Source organism: Podarcis tiliguerta (assembly GCF_965153285.1).
Source record: "Podarcis tiliguerta genome assembly, chromosome: 7".
Taxonomy (NCBI): Eukaryota; Metazoa; Chordata; class Lepidosauria; order Squamata; family Lacertidae; genus Podarcis; species Podarcis tiliguerta.
In genome coordinates, this window is record NC_139540.1 from 24,697,722 (window position 1) to 24,719,584 (window position 21,863).

At 42.0% G+C, this 21,863-nt stretch overlaps 2 protein-coding genes across 8 annotated transcripts; one reads left to right on the plus strand and one right to left on the minus strand.

The window, feature by feature from the left end:
- Positions 1 to 1,036: 1,036 nt before the first annotated feature.
- Positions 1,037 to 21,759, minus strand: LOC310682408 (uncharacterized protein). 7 transcript variants are annotated; one of them, XR_014513895.1, is made up of 3 exons: positions 21,342 to 21,754; positions 8,078 to 11,802; positions 1,037 to 1,875 (listed from the first exon to the last, which is right to left on the minus strand). XR_014513895.1 is itself a non-coding variant. In XM_083451262.1 (2 exons), exon 2 carries the CDS (start codon positions 20,877 to 20,879, stop codon positions 19,683 to 19,685), a length of 1,197 nt encoding a protein of 398 aa, XP_083307388.1. In that variant the 5' UTR covers positions 20,880 to 20,925; positions 21,342 to 21,484; the 3' UTR covers positions 18,549 to 19,682. The 7 variants fall into 7 exon arrangements, 2 of the variants coding, with proteins under 2 accessions (XP_083307388.1, XP_083307389.1); XR_014513896.1 differs by having other exon boundaries at positions 8,078 to 11,817; XR_014513897.1 differs by lacking the exon at positions 21,342 to 21,754 and adding an exon at positions 12,378 to 12,977.
- LOC310682062 (uncharacterized protein) lies at positions 13,837 to 17,144 on the plus strand (the record flags this gene model as incomplete). The annotated part of the gene is made up of 3 exons (XM_083450307.1): positions 13,837 to 13,948; positions 14,847 to 15,908; positions 17,002 to 17,144. Exons 1-3 carry the CDS (start codon positions 13,942 to 13,944, stop codon positions 17,142 to 17,144), a joined length of 1,212 nt encoding a protein of 403 aa, XP_083306433.1. The 5' UTR covers positions 13,837 to 13,941.
- Positions 21,760 to 21,863: the final 104 nt, after the last annotated feature.

Consider the following 21,863-nt stretch of genomic DNA (forward strand, 5'->3'; position numbering starts at 1 on the left):
CCCACTGCCGCCTCAACTGGCAAAACTCATTACCTTCCTGGGTTATAGAATATCATGAAATATTACTGAAAAGTGAGTGTAACCAAATACACGACTGTGAGCTGGTGCCAGTTAATCCTGTATTAATATTTGTAAAAGCCGATCACCTGGGACCTAAATGTGTTCTATGAGCGCCGGGAGGAAAGAAAGAGACAGTTAATGGGTTTTTCGCTGTGCTGCGCATATTGTTCCCATGTTGTCCAAGCTGAAAGTTGACTTGCTGCCAATACATATACAAGCAATAGTCAACAAGATTTACAGTTACTTTTGCACTAACACAGCAAGAGTGGAAAGGTTAAATGAATTATGTCATTTGAAGTTCAGCACTAACAACCGATAGGCCATAGACACATCCATCTGTGAGGTGCTATAATCTGTCACGGAGCAAAGGAAAAACCATAGAAGCCTTGAGGTGGAGGTGGAAGGTTTATTCTCGGCCATCCAGTCCACCCCCACTGCTCAGAACAAAAAATCCAGAGCTCAAGCATCCTCAGCAACAAATGGCTGTGTAGCCCCTGCATCTTTCTTGAAGCTAAGAGCCATAAGGCTGCATACGTTCAAAGGACATTTTCCCTGCAAAGAATCCTGGGAACTGTAGTTTGTTAAGAGTTCTGGGAATTGTTGATGACTGGCCATTACTACGTCTTGTGGTTGTGAATTCCAGAGATAAATTATGGACTTTGTGAAGACGTACTTTCTTTTTGTGTCTGTCCCGAATCTTCCAGTATTCAATGTCCAGGTTCGGGTATCTAGATAGAGAAAAATAACTCTCCATTCACTTTCTTCAAATCAGGCAAAATTTTACGCATCTCTATCATGTTCCCCTTCACTCACCTTTTCCCTAAACTAAATGGCCCAAATGTTGTAACCTTTTGTCACAGGCGGGGCTTTTTTCAGTCAGAACTCACCAGAACTCTCAGGTGAGCACCATTATGAGAGAACAAGGGAGGCGTTCATGGTGAGTTCTGTCACCAAAATAGCACTGGACATGGGGAAGGTGTATTCTAGACAGTGGTGTCATCTGAAGCTGTCACTGACCATAAGTGACATCACAGGCACTATCCAATACGTGCCTGTGACTTTCATGTAATCAAATTCCAGGAAGCACTAAAAATCACAATGGCCCCACTAGCTGGGGAAAACATTTCACATTTCACTTCCCCAAGAGTATATTGTTGATGGAGTGCTGGGAAAATACAACGTCCCGAGGAAAGAAGAGCTTCCTTAAAGGAAAAGGTGTGGTGGGATTCCACGTTACAAATGAGCAACAACTGCTTAATGAGGTGATAGGTATGGGTCAAGTTGATCTTTCTTCTAACCTACTCTGGCCAGATGGTGAGTTTACCAGCAATAATGACTTTTTGATCTTCCACAGATGGAAGCCTCTATGTATGAAAATGTAAAATGGATTACATTCAAATTTAGCAAACATTGTGTTCTCTACAAGTTGCAGCAAGCTGCCTCAACAGTAAAGGATTGTTCCTTAGCAAATATATGGCATGAATGCACAGCAATGACTAAAATCGAGGAGCGGCCAATTCTGCCCCCACCTGGATCCAAGCTGCAAACTTAGAACGTATATGATCTAGTCAATCTCAAAACGCTATGATTACTTGTTACAAACAAATTATGCCAGACAGGTTGAGCTTACGTCTTTAATATGGCAATGTAATAACGTCAGAGATTAGGGTACATGAAAAGTAGATATGATATTGAATCCCAACACTTCCTCTTTTAACCAACTCCCATAGGTTGACTGAAGAGTCTTGACAAATGAGACTTAAAAACAGTGGGGTTTTTCAAGATGACTTGTGGATTTGGGTGGGAAGTCAGGATCTCCCAAAAAAAGGATTCTCAACTGTAAGGGCTTCACATGTCTTCCCAGCAGCGTTTAAGGCTATGGCAAACAACTTTGATGTAACTTTCATTTACCAGGAAATATCTGACAGTCACAACACCACCTTAATTCTAGTCCAGGATAAAGAGAGGGCATTCCTTCAGTGGGGCCTAAGATTGGAAGGGTTGACCAGCAGTGCGGGTCAGTGGTAAAGAAAGATGCTGATGTTTTAAACAGTGCCTTCATTCCTTTGCCCTAAGGGTGAGGAAAGTATCCTGAGAGACAGTTTTATCCACATGGCATGATTATGTCATACTGCACTCAGAGCTCCTGATTTCCTTGGACCTGCCTTCTGTCGCCACCTCCTGTTCCTGCCTTAAGGCTGGCAATTCTACTCCCAGTTTAACCCAAAAGGTGGTGGCTGGGCTCACACTATACCTTCAAAGTTCATTCAAAGCACATTCTTTCGCTCAAAGAACTCTGGGCACTGCACTGCAATTTGTTAGGAGCTGTCGGGAATTGCAACTGTGAGCCTATACTTTGGCAGGCCCTGCCCTGTGGAACTCCCTACTGGTAGAAATTCTGCAGGAATGTCTTTGCCATCCCTTCTAAGACTTCTGAAAGCTGTACTGTTTAAACTGGCCTTTCGCAATATGAATTTCTCTTTTTTTACCAACTTGTAGTTCCTGTCGTTTTATTGATGATTCTGATTATGATTTATGGATTGATGTTATTAATTTTTTAATGTTTGTAAGCCACCTTGATATACTGTATACCTGAAGGAGCGTCTCCACCCCCATTGTTCTGCCCAGACGCTGAGGTCCAGCGCCGAGGGCCTTCTGGCGGTTCCCTCACTGCGAGAAGCGAAGTCACAGGAAACCAGGCAGATGGCCTTCTCAGTAGTGGCGCCCGCCCTGTGGAACACCCACCTATCAGATGTCAAGGAAATAAACAACTATCTGACTTTTAGAAGACATCTGAAGGCAGCCCTGTTCAGAGAAGTTTTTAATGTGTGACATTTTAATGTATTTTTAATCTTTGTTGGAAGCGCCCAGAGTGGCTGGGGAAACCCAGCCAGATGGGCGGGATACAAATAATATATTATTATTATTATTATTATTATTATTATTATTATTATTACTGTATGGAAGAGCAGTTTAGAAATAAATAAATAAAACTATGGTTTAGTTCAGGGATGAGGAAACTGCAGTTCTTTAGATGCTGGACTGCAGCTCCCATTCATGACCATTAGCCATGCTGGCTGAAGTTGACCAGAGGCTGAGTTCAAAAACACCTGGAGGACGTCAGGTTCCCCATCCTTAGTTTAGCATTGCATCCAACTGGCTGGTTAAGAGGATGAGTAACACTGAAGTGTTAAAAAAAAAGAAAAGAATATCCATCCAAGTAGCTATAAACCTTAACCCCTGGTTAATACGCCTCATGGAAAAAATGCCCGGACACTTCATTTAACTATTTATGTGTGAATATTGCCATATATTTGGTAAGTTGTCAAAGTATTATTTTCATTATTCCAATAAATACTATAAAAGTCAAAATAAAAATGCTACAAGTTCTGGAACATGTCCTATCTAAATCTATACGATCTGGAAATATTTGGCAAGGGAGTTCAGTAATACAAAACAGAAACAGAAAGGGTCCCGGGCTAAACTCAGGGGAAATGCCAAACTATTAATTACACATTAACTGAATGCTTTTTATTTTTCTGTTTAATAGCAACTACTCAGAGCCTGTGTTACAGTTTAACAGTACATTGATTTCCAATCTAAGTATGTAAGTTCAGGCCATCTTGGTCCCGAGAGTGAAAATGACGAAATAAAATTGAATTGGCCATTTTAGATACAAGTTAGGGAATAAGAGACGCAAATTCTGGTCCATTAGCACATTATTTGGCAAAAATTAATGATAAATCAAAGCTGAGGGCTGGCAAATATTCTCACAACTGGAAGATTGGCCACTTACTTGCAAATTTATTTTCTTCCCAAAATTATTTCACCCCCCTTGAGAAATAATTTGATAAATTACCCAAGCCGTAAAATATTTGCATTGAGCTATATAACCAGCCAAACATTCAAATAAAGTTGTTCACTTCGGCCAGTGCAAGCAGGACTCAGCAAAAGGGTTAACCCATCTCAGAGATTGCAATGCCCTTTTTGAGCCTCATCAAGAAAGAATATCGTGTAAGGTTAGCTCCATACTCATGGATTATGGGAAATGGCAGATCGGGGTGGAAGGCATCTAGCTCAGTGGCTGAGCATTCAAAAGGTTGCAGGTTCAACTCCTGACAGCTCTCTTTAGGACCCCAGGTTTCAGCAAAACCGCCAAAAACTTCTGCCCGAGGCCATAAAAAAACATTGCATGTACTGTGTGAAAAGTCCTAATTGCTCTGTAACTCAAAGAGAAATACCACTCAGATGTTGAGAATGCAAAGCTAAATCTTCAGCATTATTAAAACTGTCAGGGGAATATAAACAAAACATAAGTGACATGAGTTTCTAAAGTTTTCTTGACTCCCGCTTTTTTTTTAATGCTTTTTTATTAAATTTTCCACAAACAACAAATAAAACAATCTTTTACAATTAACATTTTGTGTCATCTTATTTAGATCGCGTATCTCCACACCGCGACTTCCTTCCTTCCCTGCGTCGGTTTTCTTAAAACCTATCTTCTCTTGTAGATTCTTATTGACCTTCTATACACATCACAGGATTTATGTTAACCCTGCCGTAGTTTTTAAACTTTTACAGATATTTCTTATATATACCACAAATTTACCCCACTCTTCTTCGAACTTTGTACCTTTTTGGTCTCGAATTCTATATGTCATTTTAGCTAATTCTGTGTACTCAAAAAATTTGGCCTGCCATTCTATTATCGTTGGGGTCTCCTGTAATTTCCATTTTTGGGCCACAAGCATTCTGGCTGCTGCAGTAGCATATTGAAATAATTTATGGTCTTCCTTTTTTACTTCCTTCCCTATTATCCCTAATAAAAAGATTTCCAGTTTTTTCGGAAATGTGTACTTGAAAAGTTTTTTCAATTCATTATATATTAGGTCCCAAAACTTTTTCATCTTTTCGCAATCCCACCACAAGTGGTAGAGATCCCCATCTTTTAATTTACATTTCCAACAGGCTTTATTGTTCAATTTATACATTTTGGCCAATTTGACCTGCGTAATATACCACCGGTACATCATTTTTCCCAAATGTTTTCTCGACTCCCGCTTATGGGTCCTTGATCCTAGAATTTTGGCCAGTCTTTCTCATTTCAGCCAAATTCTTTCTCATTCGGCAAAGCCTTGGAACCATTAAAAGCAGATTCCATGGGTATCTTGATTATCTGCCTTCTTTTGGAGCTGAAGGCCAATAAGCACTTAGGTTGCAAAAACGTAGAAGGAAGAGGAATGAAATAACATGTGCCCAAAACTTCATTCACCCCCCCCCCCCAGGGGCCCCAATCTCATCCTGCACATCCACAGAAACTGAGAGACAAAAATATAATACTACCCTACCTTAGAAGGCTTTGTAAGGATTAGTGACGTGATATACGCAAAGCTTTGAGCACTCAGGGGAAGAATGCTACATAAATTATGATCTTTCTCCATTTGAAAGGACAGCATCCAGATTTTTGAGGACTCTCTATAGGGCTTAATAGAGCATTATTGCTTCTCCCTTCGCGTTTGGGACATGTGCAGAGAGTTGCACACCCAAGCAGCATACTGGGGCATTCCAGGGAACAGGAGATTAGTGCATGGCTTCCATCTCACAAACCAGCCTTTTCTATTGCTCTGTGCTGCAAGTTACTCAACACCAAGAGTAATTCTTCAATATATATTTTTAAAAATAAAAAAACCACTGGCAGAAAATCAAAGAATGTACTGAAAGCCCATGAAAGGCGTTTTCAAACTAAACATGGAAAGAATGCAAGAGATAGAAGTGGTTCTGTGGTATCAGATGATGTCCAGCTTTCATAAGAGTAACATTCTTCCTTCATTATATGCTCCTTATAGAAAATGGAAATCTCTACATTCCCATATGCTCTGTGCCTTTGGTGTTATTCCTCAAACTTCTCTTTAATTTTCTTCTCTCTCTCTCTCTCTCTCTCTCTCTCTCTCTCTCTCTCTCATGCACACATACTGTGCTGAAAAATGGACAGTGTGGCTGTAAATATGTTCACTCTTTTAATAAGAAATCAAAATTCACATTTTTAACAGGTCTCTACACACCTAACCAGTATACCTACCTTCTTCATAAGTATCTACAGGAAACCCCCCCCCCCCAACTAACACAGTGGTTACGTTCTGGGCTCCTGCATGCACAAGTGAAATTTATTAAGTGGGGAGCGCCCTCTAAACACCCTTTAAACACCCTCTCTGCCACTCTTTCTTCAATCCATACCAAAAATACTGTATCCAAAAATATCCACAAGTAGAATTGAAGATCTGGGGCCGGCAGGAGGCAGGAGGAAGCAAGGGAAAGAGGCTGCTGCTGCTACGCTACAGCTGCTAACGTCAGCTGTTAGATGGGGAGGCTGAGCAGCATAAACAAAGCCCCACTGCACCTCTGATCTCCTCAGGGCTTCATTCACCCTCACTGACATTCTCTTTGGGCTCTAGGGAGGGTCTCCTCACAAGCCATGTGGACTCTCCAGTTCTCTCCCACCATTTCCAGGTTTGAATTGAGTTATTTACATCCCACCAACGCAGGTATATGTGGTCTTGTGCGAGTTGATTGTGCTTAAGTGGGGGGATGCCTGTACTGTATTTTGGACCGCTACAAAATCTATAAAAAAAGAAAAGAAAAGAAAGCCTGACATCATTCACCTGCAACCCAGCACCACAGATCTGCAGTAGTTTTACCAATGCTTATAGGCACATTCCCCATCCCCATTTTGATGATCGTCCACACGTTTGTTGAATCGTCCAAATATGTATTTTGGTGCAAATTGGAATGTACACCTGACACAGGGCCATAAGTTGTAACACATGGCTAGCCCACAGTTACAGCTGCTTTGAGGTTTTTACTACAATCAAGCGTACAAATTTTATTTAGTAAATAAATTTTAGGCACTAGCATTTTGTTTTATTTTCACAAATAAACACATTTAGTGCAGAATTTACTCCACCATATACATTTTTCTACACATTAGTCAAATGGACAACTGAATTGCAAAATTTAAGGAAGTGCAAATTTCAAAGGATGCTTGTGTCTTGATTCACATTTCGTTTCAGGAAGGGCAGATTAGATAGGTTCACCTGTAAATGCAACCCAAAACAAATTTCTCCCATCCCTAACTGCAGCACACCTGAATGGTGCTTTTGTTTCCTCCATTAGTGGATGACCATATTATGTTTTTCTATATGTTGTCAGCTGCCCAGAGTGGCTGGGGAAACCCAGCCAGATTTGGGGGGGGGGGGTATATATAATAAAATTATTATTATTATTATTATTATTAAGCTAAAACACACATTACTGTCCTTTGTACCATGCTTCTCAGTGTACTTCTTCCTTGCTCTATTTATCCTGCCACTGGCTGTCTTCTGCTTTCACACTTGTGTTCTTTCTTAATTCCACACCTCTTCATATTCTGTCATTCTTAGGTGTCCATACTGTGAGTACGGTATGTTCTTCGCTCTTGAGCCCCTAAACAGTATTTGCCTGAGTCTCTGTGAGGGATGAACCTCTAGACCAGAGGTTTTCAACCTTTTTGAGTCCACGGCTCCCTTGACCAACTACATTCTTCCTGCGTCTCCCCTGTGGGACTCAGGAGCCCAGTTATGGTCACCCCTTGCCTGCAGAGCTGGCAGCCCCTCATCCCTTTTCAAACCCTCCCTTGTGCAGTATTCCTTCAGCTTCCTCTCTTCTCCCCTCTTCCTGCCACCCCTGGTCTCTGAGCTGGCCCCCCGCCCCCAAAGAAAGGTGCCTCCTCACACTGCCCTACAGGGGCCTGGGAAGCACCCACTGGCCGTCTCCAGAGGCACCATTCACCTGGGGAGCTTGTAGTTGGGACTGCTGCAGCTGTGCAAGCCTTTGGGAAACAGAGACATGAGAGAGCATTAGAGGAAGGGTGGAAGGAAAGAGGAACAGAGGCCAGTGTTGCCCATGGTACCCCGGTTATCATTCAAGGCACCCCAGGGTGCCACGGCACACTGGTTGAAAACCACTGCTCCAGGCTGCATACCTGACTCCTGTGTCGGCTTTCTTTACGGCGCAGGTGAACTGAAGTCCTTCTGTTGCTACATCTGACACTCCCTTACAGTTTGCAGGTTTGCGCAGGGCCTCACCTCAGTGGATCTAGTTGAGATATAAACAAATGAGTCCACACATCAAGTTGGGCTTGATAATACGAAGGTCAAGATGTCAACATTTCCGCTCCCTTTTGCTTTCAGTGGCTGCAGGCAGGGTTGAGTCATCTTGTATAATAAACTTCTTTTTTTCAACACATGTCCCAGAGCATGGCAACATACTTATTACTCAAGGCCAGGGTTGGTTCCTATAGGAATTGTGATAAATAAGAGGAAGCCCATGATGTACACAGGAAAAATCCGCAAGAATCCATGATTCATGTTTTCTGTCACAGCGATAAAGAAAACATAGCCCTACTGCAGGTGCAACTATGCTCCTTTCTCTGGAAAATAAGCACAACTCATCACGATTTTTATAACTGTGTAGGATATTTAAAAAATCATTTTGTCCTTTGTCACTCCCTGCTAACCGCTAGTTTTCCTGCAGTATATTCAGTGCTTTTTTCTAAAAAAATATGTTTAGGGGGACTCTCATTTTCCTACTCATATTGAAATATTGCCCTTCAATGAGACCAAACTTAGATTCACAAAATGTTTAGGGGTATGCGTACCCTTGCATCCCCCCAGAAAAAAGCACTGAGTAGATTTAACCAAAACATTTATAAAATGCTCAATATCGAAACTGGATCATATCAAGCATATTTAGACTAGAGACAAAGAGCTGATGAAGGTATGATAGAGACATGGTTGCAAATAAAATCAGATTTGTAACCTAAGAACTTGGAATCATACAAAGAAATGCACTTCTATGAATTGCAATTCAGGACTGCCAAAAGGACACACTCCTTAATGAATCAAATTAGCTATCATAACATGCAACGGTGGTGAAAGGCTTAGATGACTTCTTTTTTTTTATCATGATTTTTCAAGTAAATGAAGATCGCATTTGCATAATAGCAAACAAGACGCTTAAGACATAACTAGGAACTTAGTCCTGATGCTACTTGCAGATGCACAGGAATAAAGAGAAAACACACACAATCCTGAAAAAATATACAGACTGCAATATGGAAAGCCAACGATGATAGTTTATAGATTTTAAGCTAAGGACCAAAATTGTTTAGGTATAACACCTGTCCATAATGGGCAATAGAGATCTGGGGGGAAGACTGCTCCCTGTTGTCTCAAAACAAATTCAGCAAACAGAGATTAAGGGCTTATTATCCAAATTTACCTTTCCTCCACTCTTTCCAAGCATGGTCAGTGATTTAAAACAGCATTTTGGAGCATTTTATTATTATTATTATTATTATTATTGCTCCAGAGCTTTCCTTGCAAAAACCCACTCTTTAATGCTCAATTGGAGGAAACGTCATTCTCTGGAAAACATGAATTGACGTTTGCTCTGATTAAGATTTAAAGAGTGGTTTTCACAGGGAAAGCTCAGGACAATTTTTTTAAAAATCCATTTGGACACGGAACTTTAAAGTACAGACCTCTGCCTGGCAAAAGAGGGGCAAAAAGTAAGGGTGGATATGACCCAAGTAACTGAGAAGGATTTTTTAGATTTAACCTCTCTAAATTGTCTGTTAAAAGTGCCCCTTTTTTGCAGCTGGCCTTCTGACGTGTTAGTAGGGCTTCCTTGCAAGAACAAAAGTAATCCTGTATCTCTGCTGTTTCTGAAAGTTATCCTCTCACAGTTTATATGAGTATCCATTATTAATCTAAGATGAGCTATCTGTAGACTGGAACCTTTGAAATGTAATATCTAATAATGGATATTGGCACTGAATGCTGTTCTTTCCATGCTTATCATCTGGGGCCCAGGACCTGCACATCTCTGAGGGATTTCTGGAGGCCAGAGAGGTTTTTTTATATAAAAAAGGTATACACGTTTTTTTAAGTTCCATTGTGCATTACACATTTATGCAAGGCTCTTTGGTAGGCTAAGAAAAAAGCTCACCCAGAACTCTGGCCAATATAAGTTTCAATAGTGGGAGTGGTCCCTACTCGCAAATCAATAGTCAATTGTAACAAAAACTAATAATTCAGAAGTATGTATTCTGACAAGGATTACAAACTCAAATAGAGATTCCAAACTCAAACAGAGATTTCAAACTCAAACTCATAAGGATATGTATAACACAATAATTCGTTACAGTACTAGAGATAAGAGTTTATGAGTAGAGATAAGTTCATGTTAGTCCATAGTCAAATTTGACGTGAAGATCTTAATTTCAATCATTGAGCAGAAGTCAGAAGTCAATTATGGATCAGAGACCAGGACAGGGCCCTGTGTCTTCCTGAACACGCAAACACTCAGATGGTGGACAACTTTGATGGCTGTAAAAAGAGGATTGGACAAATTCAATGGTACTCTGAGCCATGTTGACTCTTGCTCTCCTTCCATGGTCACAGATAGTCATGTTTCTGAATGCCGGTTACAAGAGACCACAGGAGCGAGGAGTGCTCTTGCACTCAGGTCCTGTTGAGAGTTTCCCATAGGCATCTGGGTGGTCACTGTGAAAACAGGATGTTGGACTAGCATACTACGCAACTGTCCCATTTTAAGCATTACATCCTAGCTTCTGATCCCAATCCCAGGTGCCTTGTTTTGGCTGCCATGTTCTGACCATGCCAGAAGACAGGACCAAAAGATGCAGATTTTATTCATCTTGCACTGTGGCATATGTCAGTTGGAAGTAAAACATACCTTGTCCCCTCCCCCACAAGCCCACATCACCAATCTTCTTCCTCCTTCCACCATGGCTTTCCAGCCAATGTACTTCCGGAAGCCATCACTGCTGCATTTCAAATCTTAGGAAAATAAACTTTATACTGTTTTGCTGGTTGCTCATGGAGCTAACCTAACATAAAATGTAACCAGCTCCCATAACCTTAATTTTAACAAACAAGATTTCAAAGGACTTCTGCTTACTATGGGAATTCTGAGACTTTGCTGCACACTAGATTTACAGATAAATGTGCCATGAAAATGAGAGACATTTTGACTGCTTTGAGGTGTTGTTTTTTTCTACAGTCAAGCAGTGTATGAAATAAAATAAATTTATGGCATTTTAAAAAAAGAAATCACCCTGCAAAACAAAATGCCCGTTTGATTAAATTCAGAGCTTCATCAAATAAGCCCAATATTTCCTCTCTATCAACGTCAGGCCTCTTCTTGCATTTTTAAAGGCAAGGTTCACAGCTGTCTTCTCTCACAGTTTTCTCTCAGATGTAAATTCATTAATTATAGCTGCATGTATCTTCAAACACAGGTGTGGCTTGTGAAACTGTACCCATAAGTAAAGATTTATTTCCTCACATTTACATTCTGTTTTCTTCCCCCCCCCCCATGACTGTGCTTGCACTGGCATTCTGCATCAGTTTGTGATATGTGTGTGTGTGTGCGCACACACACACACAATCAGCTCAATCCAATAATTCCTTGCAGGCACGAACATCCATCGCTCATACAAATCTTCCACCCACAAGCGTTTTCCCATACGCTTTAGTAGAGGGGGGCAGTTCTGTGCATACATCCCTTTGCTTTCCCACTACATCTCATTAACCTACTTACAGACCTGTTTTGCACCATGTCTTCTACTTCTTCTTTTCTCTCTCTCTCTCTCTCTCTCTCTCTCTCTCTCTCTCTCTCGTACTGCAAAACATACAACTGTAAAGAATTAAATGTGGTCTACTATGAATGGTTTCACACAAGCTATAACACTGGCGGGAAACCCGCAACCATCAAGATGCTGCTGGACCACAACTCCCGTTGAGCCAGTGTGGTGTAGTGGTTAAAAGCGGTAGACTTGTAATCTGGGGAACCGGGTTCGCGTCTCCGCTCCTCCACATGCAGCTGCTGGGTGACCTTGGGCCGATCACACTTCTTTGAAGTCTCTCAGCCCCACTCACCTCACAGAGTGTTTGTTGTGGGGGAGGAAGCGAAAGGATAATGTTAGCCGTTTTGAGACTCCTGAAAGGGAGTGAAAGGCGGGATATCAAATCCAAACTCCTCCTCCTCCTCCCGTAATCCTTGCCTACAAATGACGCTGGCTAGAGCTGATGGGAGGGTCGGGTGGCCATAGATTCCATAGATTGGAAGAGAGAGAGCCATAGATTCCCCATTCCTGAGCCACATTTCTAGAGTAAAGGCGAACTCCTGCATCTCGTGCAAGAGGGAAGTCATGTGATGATCTATGTATGTTCCCAGAGCAGAAGCCACTCATGTACCTCTCAGCAGGCAGAGCAGGCAAGTTGTCCCTTCGGCTGACATCACACTGGAAAGGGACAAGCTTTGCATGCAGATAAATGTTTGATCCCAGGCAATTCTTGTCAAAGGCGTCCTGCAGAAGGTGGTGGCAAAGAACTCTGTCAAGCACCTGAAGAGATTGGCAATGCTAGGCTAGAGATGGAGAAATAGTTTGATGTGGTAGAATGAAGCTTCCATTCATAGAATCGCAGAATTGTAGAGCTGGAAGGGACCCCAAGGGTCATTTAGTTCATCCCCCTGCGATGCAGGAATCTCAGCTAAAGCATCCATGACGTCCAACCTCTGCAATCCTTTGTTTACAAAGAGAACTGTTCATAATGAATTGTGTCATGCTTTTAAACCATCATCATCCCATGTAACGCTATGCACCATGTTTAACTATTAAACTCTCTCTTCTGTGTTAGATCTGTTTTCCATAGGAAACTACCTTATGTGAGGGCAGTCTATTTGTCCACTTCACTCAGAACTGTCTGCTCTGAGTTCATTCTGTGTGTGTGTGTTTTGTTTAGTTGTTTAGTCATGTCCGACTCTTCGTGACCCCATGGACCAGAGCATGCCAGGCACTCTTGTCTTCCACTGCCTCCCGCAGTTTAGTCAAACTCATGCTGGTAGCTTCAAGAACACTATCCAACCATCTCATCCTCTGTCGCGGCCTTCTCCTTGTGCCCTCCATCTTTCCCAACATCAGGGTCTTTCCAGGGAGTCTTCTCTTCCCATGAGGTGGCCAAAGTACTGGAGCCTCAGCTTCAGGATCTGTCCTTCCAGTGAGCACTAAGGGCTGATTTCCTTGAGAATGGAGATATATATATATATATATATATATATATATATATGCTTTCGTAGATTTTCACGGGTACAGGAATGCAGGTTTTGGTGTCCTCGGGTGTCTTCCCGTGTAAAAGTTGGGGTGTCTAGGCGACGTTTCGACGAGGTCTCACTCGTCATCTTCAGGCTGGTGCTTTCGGCTTCTTGTTACTGGAACAGAGCAGGATCTCAGTGTTTGAGTTCCTATAAATACTGTTGAGGAGGTGTGGTGTATAGCCTCCAATGTTCTGGGCAGAGAGGAGGTTCCCAGGCTAGTGTGCCTTTTCTTCTTTTGTTCCTTAATTACTTGAGGGATATCTTGAGTGATTTCTTGAGTGATTTCCTGAATCCCACTTAGGTGGGTCATTAGGTGTGGATTAGTTGCTAAAGCCTTCGTGTCTTGAACTCTTGAACTTTGTGAAGAGTTTTTCTGAGAAGATGGCTGTACTGCACTTGGTTGTGCTCTGGCTTGGCTTCGTGTATAGGGGCGAGCTGTGGTTTTGTGGCCTGTGCCAGCCAGATCTGTGTAGGGATTGCAGGGGAGTGCAGCATCCGGAGGTGCCACCCTGGTTTGGCTACTGGATGGTGTCTGTAGTTTATCTGTGGAGAGGGTCTGGGTTTGGGTCTGGTGTGGTTGATTGGTGATGGCGTTCTGTGTGCCTCTGGATCTGGTGTCAGATTTTGTGGGGAGGGCTAATTTCCAGATGTCTGGCAAGCGGGATGTGTCGTCACGCTTGTTCATGTTGTGAGGGTGTTTCTCTATCTCGATGGCTTCCATGATTATTCTCTTGTGGTGATGTTCCATGTTAAAGAGCAATTTGGAATCTGCAAAATTAATTTCGTGTCCTGTTTCTTTCATGTGTTGGAAAAGAGAGGAAGTTTTTTCTTCTTTTTTGACGGCATTCTTGTGTTCTGCGATACGTGCATTTATTCGTCTGTTTGTTTGTCCAATGTACGTGGCTGGGCAGACTTTGCAGGGTATTTCATAGACCCCTTGGTTTTCCAACTGAATTTTATCCTTGGGGTTTCTGAGGATATTGGCTATTTTTTGGTTGGTGCAAAAGGCTGTTTTGATATTGTGTTTATGGAGGATTTTGCTAATTTTATCTGTAGTGCCCTTGATATAAGGAAGGAGGGCTATGCCATTGTTTTCTTCTGTGTCTTGGTTTTTGGGGGGTGTTTCTTTTTGGATTAGCTTCGTAACCCTGTTTTGCTGGTATCCATTGGCAATTAACACATTTGAGAGATTCTGTAACTCAGTTGTCAAGTGGTCTTCGTCAGCCAGGCGTTTGGTTCTGGAGATGAGAGTCTTGGCTACGGAGTTTATTTGTGCAGGGTGGTGGTGTGATTGTGCATGTAAGTAGCGGTTGGTGTGTGTTTTTTTCCGGTAGATAGTGTGTCCTAGGGAGCCATCAGGTTTTTTGTAGATTAGGACGTCAAGGAAGGGAAGTTGGTTGTTGGCTTCTATTTCCATAGTGAATTGTATTTTGGGGTGTAGGCTGTTGAGATGTGTGAGGAAGCTATCCAGTTTTTCCTTACCGTGTGGCCAAATTACAAAGGTGTCGTCAACATATCTGAGCCAAAGTTTGGGTTTGTGTTCTGACTTGTCTAAAGCATTGGTTTAGAACACATGGAACACTTTGAAACCAATGCTTTAGACAAGTCAGAACACAAACCCAAACTTTGGCTCAGATATGTTGACGACACCTTTGTAATTTGGCCACACGGTAAGGAAAAACTGGATAGCTTCCTCACACATCTCAACAGCCTACACCCCAAAATACAATTCACTATGGAAATAGAAGCCAACAACCAACTTCCCTTCCTTGACGTCCTAATCTACAAAAAACCTGATGGCTCCCTAGGACACACTATCTACCGGAAAAAAACACACACCAACCGCTACTTACATGCACAATCACACCACCACCCTGCACAAATAAACTCCGTAGCCAAGACTCTCATCTCCAGAACCAAACGCCTGGCTGACGAAGACCACTTGACAACTGAGTTACAGAATCTCTCAAATGTGTTAATTGCCAATGGATACCAGCAAAACAGGGTTACGAAGCTAATCCAAAAAGAAACACCCCCCAAAAACCAAGACACAGAAGAAAACAATGGCATAGCCCTCCTTCCTTATATCAAGGGCACTACAGATAAAATTAGCAAAATCCTCCATAAACACAATATCAAAACAGCCTTTTGCACCAACCAAAAAATAGCCAATATCCTCAGAAACCCCAAGGATAAAATTCAGTTGGAAAACCAAGGGGTCTATGAAATACCCTGCAAAGTCTGCCCAGCCACGTACATTGGACAAACAAACAGACGAATAAATGCACGTATCGCAGAACACAAGAATGCCGTCAAAAAAGAAGAAAAAACTTCCTCTCTTTTCCAACACATGAAAGAAACAGGACACGAAATTAATTTTGCAGATTCCAAATTGCTCTTTAACATGGAACATCACCACAAGAGAATAATCATGGAAGCCATCGAGATAGAGAAACACCCTCACAACATGAACAAGCGTGACGACACATCCCGCTTGCCAGACATCTGGAAATTAGCCCTCCCCACAAAATCTGACACCAGATCCAGAGGCACACAGAACGCCATCACCAATCAACCACACCAGACCCAAACCCAGACCCTCTCCACAGATAAACTACAGACACCATCCAGTAGCCAAACCAGGGTGGCACCTCCGGATGCTGCACTCCCCTGCAATCCCTACACAGATCTGGCTGGCACAGGCCACAAAACCACAGCTCGCCCCTATACACGAAGCCAAGCCAGAGCACAACCAAGTGCAGTACAGCCATCTTCTCAGAAAAACTCTTCACAAAGTTCAAGAGTTCAAGACACGAAGGCTTTAGCAACTAATCCACACCTAATGACCCACCTAAGTGGGATTCAGGAAATCACTCAAGAAATCACTCAAGATATCCCTCAAGTAATTAAGGAACAAAAGAAGAAAAGGCACACTAGCCTGGGAACCTCCTCTCTGCCCAGAACATTGGAGGCTATACACCACACCTCCTCAACAGTATTTATAGGAACTCAAACACTGAGATCCTGCTCTGTTCCAGTAACAAGAAGCCGAAAGCACCAGCCTGAAGATGACGAGTGAGACCTCGTCGAAACGTCGCCTAGACACCCCAACTTTTACACGGGAAGACACCCGAGGACACCAAAACCTGCATATATATATATATATATATTAGAGCACATTAAATATGGCAACATTAAATATGCTCAGATTCTGTTGGGGTGGCAGTATCCTGCCAATGAATCAAAATCTGAGACGTTTCACCCAGAAATAGAAGTTATTTCCACAAATAATTGGCCAATTTCAAAGCTGTTAGGAAGATTGTTACCTAGCACCACTGGAGTATCCCCATAGTGAAGGGTGCTGCAGACATTACTTTATGAGCACACTCCCTAAGAGATCCTGGGCAAAGCCTCAAAGGATACCAATGATTCAGAATAATTTATGCATGTGTGCCATTAACCGCTAAATTTGTCAGTGCCTTGCACGCTATAATGACTTAGCGATCTTTGCATGTTTTCTAATTACTGCAGCCCCTTCTTGCTCTTAAAATTATTCCTTCAGGTTCTATGTAATTACCCTAAAGGGGTGAGATCAGAAGTTGTGCGTCACCTGCAAGATTAAAAAACAAAAACATGGATTTGATTCTTTCTCCCTTTCATTCTCTACCTATATTGGCCAACTAATCATATCTATTAAAGTACCTCTTGCTTTTCAACTTGCAGGTGATAATTTGGGCATTTTCCAGAGACAGTTACTAAAGGTTGAACCTGTTTGTACTGAAATGATTGCTTCAAATGTAATTCCACTTGTGTCTTGCTCCTTAAATGTCACACTGCAGTGCCCCCTGCTGGTGGAGATATCCTAAAGTTTGAACAAAATCATCGGAGTTGCTTATGCTTTTTAGCGATGCTCTTCTCACCGCAAGAAACATAATATTTTGCAACAATCTTAATCTCATAGTTTTTCTTATCCCAGCACTTTGGGAAATCACACAATTTCTCTTCTTGAAAAAGACAAAATTGGTGCTTGTGCAGGAATGCTGTCTTGCCAGCCGTGAACTACATCCCAAATTGGAGCTCTGTTGCTTAAGCGTTTCATAGAATTGTAGAATTGCAGACTTGGATAGGACCCTGAGGGTCATCTAGTCCAACCCCCAGCAATGCAGGGATCTCAACTAAATCATCCATAACAGATGGCTATCCAAGCTCTCCAAGAAGTGGAGTTTGAATTTGATATCCCGCTTTATCACTACCCTTAGGAGTCTCAAAGTGGCTAACAGTCTCCTTTCCCTTCCTCCCCCACAACAAACACTCTGTGAGGTGAGTGAGGCTGAGAGACTTCAGAGAAGTGTGACTAGCCCAAAGTCACCCAGCAGCTGCATGTGGAGGAGCAGGGAAGCGAACCCGGTTCACCAGATTACGAGTCCACTGTTCTTAACCACTATACAACACTGGCTCTCCAAGGAAGGAGATTCCAGGTCCTTTAATTGCAGGTGTCGAGGCCTGACCCTGGAATCATTTGTATGTGCTCTACTAGCAAACTGCAGTCTCTTCCCCCCCCACCACCCCAAATGTTTGGAGGAGCCAGATTCACCTCCCTCCCAGGAGTGGTTAAAAGCAGCTTCGGACCTCATACTTGTGAGATCCTCAATATCCAAGCACAACCAATGGCAAGAGAGCAATCCCTTTTTATGCCTTCTGGACTCCTAGGTTGGCAGGCTTGTGTTTCTTCAGGTTATCTATGGTCCTGACACTTCTCTTTCTTTAGAAATGAAGTGCTGCTTGCTGAGCCTACAGGATCTGAAACAGCGTGCCAGAGAAAGCAGGTGTGGCATATTTATTTTTATTTTTTGATGGTGCACTTAATTATTGCTGATTTGGAAGTGGGAACTTTTTGATACACACCAGCATAAGCCAATGGTGCTTTTTTCCTGCCAGAAACTCTTTTACAATTGTTTGCTATACCTCATAGAGATCAAACAGGCATGGTTATGAGTGGAAATTTTGAAACTGTGCCAGATTCATTAAAAAGGATACTGGCTCATGAGTAGGGGTTGCTTTTGGGTTCAGAGGGTGTTTTCTCTCCCCCCCTTTTTTTTTTTTTTAATTTGCATTGCAACATTTATTTATTTAAAAACATTTTCCTGCTGTGTCTTGTACATGCAGAAACACCTGTGCTGTTACAGAGCTGACCTACTTATCCAAAAATAATTTTTCCTGTGTGGCTGTAACCACTTAAAAATATGTTATTCCTAGGCGAACTAAATTCATAGGGGAGATATTCCAGATCTTTTAATATACAGGCATATTGGATGGCTTAAGAGACTGGCAACGGGTGGCAATATTTTTTAACCTTTTGTGTTGTCAGTTCAAATACAGTGCATTCAGCATACACTGTACAGATTTCCTCAGCCAAGCTGTGTATATAGGAATAACGTTTGAAAGTGCTTAGCCAGTTTGGTCCATTGGAGAATGTATTAGATTTATGCCTAGGACAATGCTTGCCCCATTATGAACTCATTTGGTGTCTTTGGGTCAGTCAGCCTCAGCTATCCATCTGTAAAATTAAAGAATTATTTGCATGCTTCTTATCTACCCTGTGTAGGTATGGGAAATCAGGACACATCTGTGGAATAGCTTTGCTGACAAGATACAAAAACTATCTGCACTTTCCAGAAAGAAATTTTGTTCTGACAGGCTTCCTCAGCTGAATAAATGGATCTTTGCCATGGATATCTTATTTTGTAGGGTTTTGGTTTTCTTTTAGATGTATATGCTGTTTTTGTGCTGTTTCTAAACTGTTTTTGCTGTGTTTGTTGTACATCACCTTGAGACAATTGTATCAAAAATAAATAATATCATCATCAAATTGCTTATTGGACCCCACAGAGAGCCTTAATAGCAAAAGGACTGACAGTTCAAACTAGGAGGGGGAGTCACTTGCCCAGGAACAAGGTCCACATGTAATCCAGATTCACATGGAGCAATTTTCAAAAAAAAGGTAACCCCTTCTAGGATTCACATAGCCTTGTTCAAAGTTCCAGCAAGGCTGACAGTCTCTTGCTTTGGTGAAATGCCACTTACATATTCATTTAGATACCCAGGTATTATGTACAACCCTAGCTTGCATCCACATTCCTTTGCCTGGATTATCTGTTTCCAGCATCTTGTCAAGTTATAGACTTAAATAACACACAGGTGTTTCCCACAACTATAAAGAAATTTCACAGTCTCTTTTGCTGGCCTTGCATTTATTCAGACATACAAGTTCCCTTTCTGCTTCACCACAGCAAAATTACTATCCATAATCTCTGATTCAAAAAATGCCTGCAGACTCTTGGAGGGATGGAACAAACACAGCCTCTGGAAAGAGGATCACTATGCATTTGGTGACTGAAACAAGATCATTCACATTGTCCCATTATTCCTCCAGCTAATGCATCTTTTCCTTTATTTCCCCCCATGTATTGTTGCATCTCAACCAAATGATCCTGTATTTCTTTGTTAGCTTCACTTGCGCCTTTCAGATATTTGCACAGCTCCTGTATACCTTGACATAATGCTTTGCATTTTGTCTCCCATTCATCAGCAAAAGTCTTGTATGAATTAGACAACTCAATATGGGTGTTTCGTTCATTGTGGGATCTCTCTTCCATACTAGTTCGCTGCTGTACTTTTGCCTCCTTCACTTCTACTAAAAGATCTGCCACCTGTTTCCGTAGATATTCATTTGATTTTTTTAGTTCACTGACTTCCTTTTCCATGCAGGACACTTCCTCTTTCTTGTTCTGCAGGTCATACTGAAGACCCAGAATTTCACTTCTTTTTTCCCAAGCAAGAACCAGAAGTTCATCTGTTTTTGCCTTCAGTTCTGTAGCCAACCGAATGTTCTGATTATGCAAGAATTCTTTTTCATCCTCCCATTTTTTCTCAGAATACTTTATTGATCTCTGTAGCTCATCCAGCTTTAACTGTAGCTCTACTTTTGCAGCATTGGCTACTGTGAGCTCTTCTTTCAGACGTTCTACATCTTCTTGAATGCGCTCCAACTCTTGAGCTGACTTCCCCCCTATGACTTTGGGCGTCTTGGCCTTATCAGCCAATTCCAGCAAGACAGGCTCATCCCCTCCACCAGTGGGCAAAATGCAGGCCTCAATTGGCCTCTTTGGACTACCAGTGGCATCTCCCACTTCTGGCATAAATTGGCTCTCAGGCAATCTTCGTTTCTCCAAGATAAACTGCTCTACCTTTGGCATATTCAATGCAAGGCCTGCTTGGGACACACTCTGCACAGACCCTACCTCCTCATATTCTCTGGCAACCTGTTTCTCCTTTATTTCCCTTCTAAACATCGCTAATTCATACTTCTTCCTCTGCTCCCATTCTATCTGTTTCTGATGCTCCATCTCTCTCTGGTTTCTTTTATTGTCGTTCATTATTAATTCCAATTCTTTCTGATTCTCTTTCGTTTTCTTCCTCTGTTCCGCTTCCAGACGTGTCATCTCCAGCACCTCCTTTATCCTCCAGTAGTCGATTGAGTCAAGATCCATAGCTGCATCCTTACAAGCCTCTTTTGACCTGGGAGCTTTGTTACAGGGCATTCTTTAATTTCTCTCCTCAGACCCAAACAAAGTTGTCACGCTTGTTCTGCAATCAAATTTTGAAGCATTTCAAGGTGACTCGCTGATTTTATTACACTGTTTCAAAAATCCCACTAACATGTATCTCACACATTCACATCTTACAAATTCTCCTCTCAGATGCATAACTCTTATATATTAATAACCCATAACTTCAAATCCCACACCGCTGAGGCCAAATTATGAATCTGCTCTAGCAGATTTAGCTCTTATATATTAGGATCCTACTCTGCTACGAAATTTTGATCCCACTCCCACAGTTTTAACTCCTGTCTCACAGCTTTGGATCCCACCAGGCTGCCAACAAATTGTGACATTTCCTGGGCATATCTACAAGCTCCTGTCCCCAAGTTCTCACTAAAGTCAGTTCCTCAGCTACTCCTCTAAGTCCAGACTAAAAATACATGATAGTGCCTGTTCTACCTTTAAGAACAGCTGTCCTAACTCTGTTACATATACTTCAGTTATGCCTCTCATCTTGTTCCCCCTTTCCCTCAGACTCTCACAGCCGAATCTCTCTCCTTTCAACTGTCATTTTCCAACCGACTCTCTCTACCTGTCATTCAACTTTAACTCCGCCCACCATTCCATTCCACTTCTCTGCTGTCTGTCCTTATTGCACTCACTCTTCTGCACAGCCAAGCGTGTGTGGGGATCATGATGTGTGGTGAGGCCCTAACCAGGAAGATGCTGCTATCCCGCCATAGGATCCCCACCACCAAAGCCTGAATCCCCACCTGAGTCATGCAGCAGTGCCTCCAGTGCTTTTTTTTCTAAAAAAAAAAATATGTTTAGGAGTACTTTCATTTTGACACAAGAAAATCACCATTTTATAGTTCAAATCAGGAAAAATAAATACAGTAAATGGACAAAAGTACAGTGATACCTCGGGTTAAGAATGTAATTCATTCTGGAGGTCCATTCTTAACCTGAAACTGTTCTTAA

Bases quoted from the DNA above. Each gene is read 5' to 3' on its own strand.
- LOC310682408 (XM_083451262.1), bottom strand. From the start codon at position 20,879: ATGCCCTGTAACAAAGCTCCCAGGTCAAAAGAGGCTTGTAAGGATGCA.